The sequence below is a fragment of the Miscanthus floridulus genome, chromosome 4 (genome assembly GCF_019320115.1).
Source record: "Miscanthus floridulus cultivar M001 chromosome 4, ASM1932011v1, whole genome shotgun sequence".
NCBI classification, from domain to species: Eukaryota; Viridiplantae; Streptophyta; class Magnoliopsida; order Poales; family Poaceae; genus Miscanthus; species Miscanthus floridulus.
In genome coordinates this window covers 78,910,597-78,913,036 of record NC_089583.1, presented here as the reverse complement: position 1 = coordinate 78,913,036, position 2,440 = coordinate 78,910,597, and the positions used below count along the sequence as shown (strand labels likewise).

The 2,440-nt window shown below is 50.8% G+C and overlaps 1 protein-coding gene across 1 annotated transcript; it reads right to left on the bottom strand.

Annotated features, from left to right (window-relative positions):
• Window positions 1-486: 486 nt before the first annotated feature.
• Window positions 487-2,206, bottom strand: LOC136551801 (uncharacterized). Its single transcript, XM_066543343.1, has 4 exons — window positions 1,564-2,206; window positions 1,210-1,283; window positions 878-1,076; window positions 487-795 (listed from the first exon to the last, which is right to left on the bottom strand). The coding sequence occupies exons 1-4, from the start codon at window positions 1,930-1,932 to the stop codon at window positions 604-606; spliced, it is 834 nt and encodes a 277-aa protein (XP_066399440.1). The 5' UTR covers window positions 1,933-2,206; the 3' UTR covers window positions 487-603.
• Window positions 2,207-2,440: the final 234 nt, after the last annotated feature.

Here is a 2,440-nt window from a genome sequence, read left to right as displayed (position 1 = left end):
CTAGGCACAATGGGGTAAAATGAGCTAAGTGTAGGGTTTAATTATTGAAAGAAATTTACAATTAGCTCAATTCACCGCCGCTCTTGAGCATCTTGATCCTTCAATTGATATCGGAGCCTCGTGCTCCTTAAATTAGGCTTAACCGCCTAGAGCAAGATGTCCCACAGGGATGGACCCTTTTCCGTCTTTGAGGGAGATACTTTTTCTTATTGAAAAATTCACATGGAGACGTACCTAGAGACTTTAGATGTTGAAGTGCTTAGAGCCGCCTCACAAGACTTCCCAAAATCTAAGGATCCCGTCAACCTTTAAGGTGATGAGATTCACTACGAGAAATGGAATGCAAAGACTAGAAACACCCTTTTTAGAGGCCTTTGTAAGGATGTCTTTAACCGTGTGCAGAACCACAAAGACGTTCATTCACTATGGTCGGACATTTGTGCGCTCCATGAGGAACCAAGAGTGAGCGTGAGGAACGCTATCATCTTGTAACGAAGAAGCTTAATTCATTTAAAATGCTTCACTACTGAGCATTTGAGGGATACAGTTGCAAAGCCAGCTATCAGAGAAGCAGCTTATTTCTTAGCAACATCAACTGATGGCCTAGGCCTTCAACGGTAACCGGTCTTGCCATGGAACCATCCTCTTACCTTCACTTGCAGGAGAGTTTCCTGTATCCCTACAAACTGATAATTTGACATCAGCTGTCATCATGTCTTCGTCCACCCTGACCTGATCAAACTTTTCGACTTCTGGATGGCCCTGTTGCCCCTGGCAATCATTCCACACTTCATTCTGCAGACAAGAAGGCCCTTTTATTGCCATAAAAACACGCTTCTTATACAGTTTATGTTAATTCATGAACTCCAACACTTACCGGAACAGAATCTTGATTTAAGTGAAGGTTCGGGTTTTTGCTGGTAGAAGGCACTTTTGTCCCTGCACCATGATCGGCTAGCGATGTAGCCTTGTTGCTTCCCAATGGGGATGGCATGTACCGAGCCTGCTTCTTCAACTTGTAATGTTTCTGCTGCGAGCCACCCTTCAGAAAGGATTGGTACTTCCTTCGCAAGAACCTTGCAACAGAAAGCAGCTACACAGTTAGTGAAGCTGAAAAGCAGTAATAATGCCAGCATGAAGAATAACAAGATGATATAGCATAGTAACATGGAGCCATAAAGCAGGAGCCGAAGAACTGTCATACTTGACTTCACTACTTCAGCAAGCAAGGCGAGGCTTCTCCGCTTCGTGCTCGCCAGCCTCTTCTTCTTTGCCTCAGTCTCCTGCATCAAATGTTGTATCAGCTTCAAGTGTAATCACAGATATACTTAATTGTTGGACTTGACCATGCTATTCGATGGAGTTCTTGAATCCCCGTCCCACGGCAGAAAAGAATCACGAGTACTAGCAACCGAAACAGGGGGATAGCACGAGGAATCCAGCAATCAAGCCGGCGGTGGACCCACAATAAGAACAGCTCGAAACAGTAGAGCGGCATGAAAATTGCAAAGGGCGAAAAGATTGTTGGGCGCAGCAAGAATCGACGAGACTGGCGCCACTCACCTGCAGTAGGTCGTGGTAGTCCCGCCAGAGCGTGCGGAACCTGTCCCCGCTGCCGCCGGAGCCCCTCTCCGCGGGCGCCGCCGGCTGCTGCGGTCTCTTCTTGCCCTTGCTCCTCCGCACCAGCAGCGTCTCCCCGCCGCCGTCCATCTCGCCGGCGAGGCGAGACGAGGCAAGGAGCCCGGCGGTCTGGCTCGTGGCTGAGGCCGGGAGGGCGAGGACGGCGGCGGCGGAGGGTGGGGAGGGGATAGGACCAGATCCAGACGGAGGAGAGGAGGGCAAGAGGAGACCGGGGCCGCGTGGTGGTGGCGTCAGCACGGCACGGGAAGAGTCGTCTCCTTTCCTTCCCGGCTGCCCAGCAATATCGTCCATCTATCCGACGCGGTGCGGAGCATCGCGTCGTGCTGGGGGCAGGTCAGGGAGCGCGTGAGGTGAGACAACGGGGGCGGAGGAGGGCCATTGGATTGGGTTGGAGTCGGAGAGGAGGGTCAAGCTGCTGCTGGTGCTGGCTGCTGGCTGCTTCGGTGTTGGAGCGGCCTGGACCTGGAGCCGGAGTTGGGATGTGGCTGCAATTGCAACGGCCACCACCTGTTTTTCCGCCATATCCAGGACCCATGAGGACCATGATGAAGCTGCGCTGCATGTTTTGGCGCCGTGATTGGTTGTGACTGTTTGTCTTCCTCTTTGGTGTCCATGGTTTCGGGAAATTTGTTTGACCCTTCATTTTTCATTCTCAAGCTTCAGTACCTTGCCTTCCTCGAGAAGATACGTCCGTTGCCGGACGACAGCGGGAAAAAAAAACTCAAGAATGCAGTTAGTTGCTTGTCTTATTAAAAAAAACTTATTTGCTTACGTAGATTTGCACTCGGTACGTGCATTT

Excerpts from the sequence above, each read along its gene's own strand:
- LOC136551801 (XM_066543343.1), bottom strand. The coding sequence starts at position 1,932 with ATGGACGATATTGCTGGGCAGCCGGGAAGGAAAGGAGACGACTCTTCC. Across the intron at positions 1,284-1,563 it reads ACTACCACGACCTACTGCAG|GAGACTGAGGCAAAGAAGAA; the intron begins GTGAGTGGCGCC and ends CATTTGATGCAG. Across the intron at positions 1,077-1,209 it reads TTGCTTGCTGAAGTAGTGAA|GTTCTTGCGAAGGAAGTACC; the intron begins GTCAAGTATGAC and ends TTCTGTTGCAAG.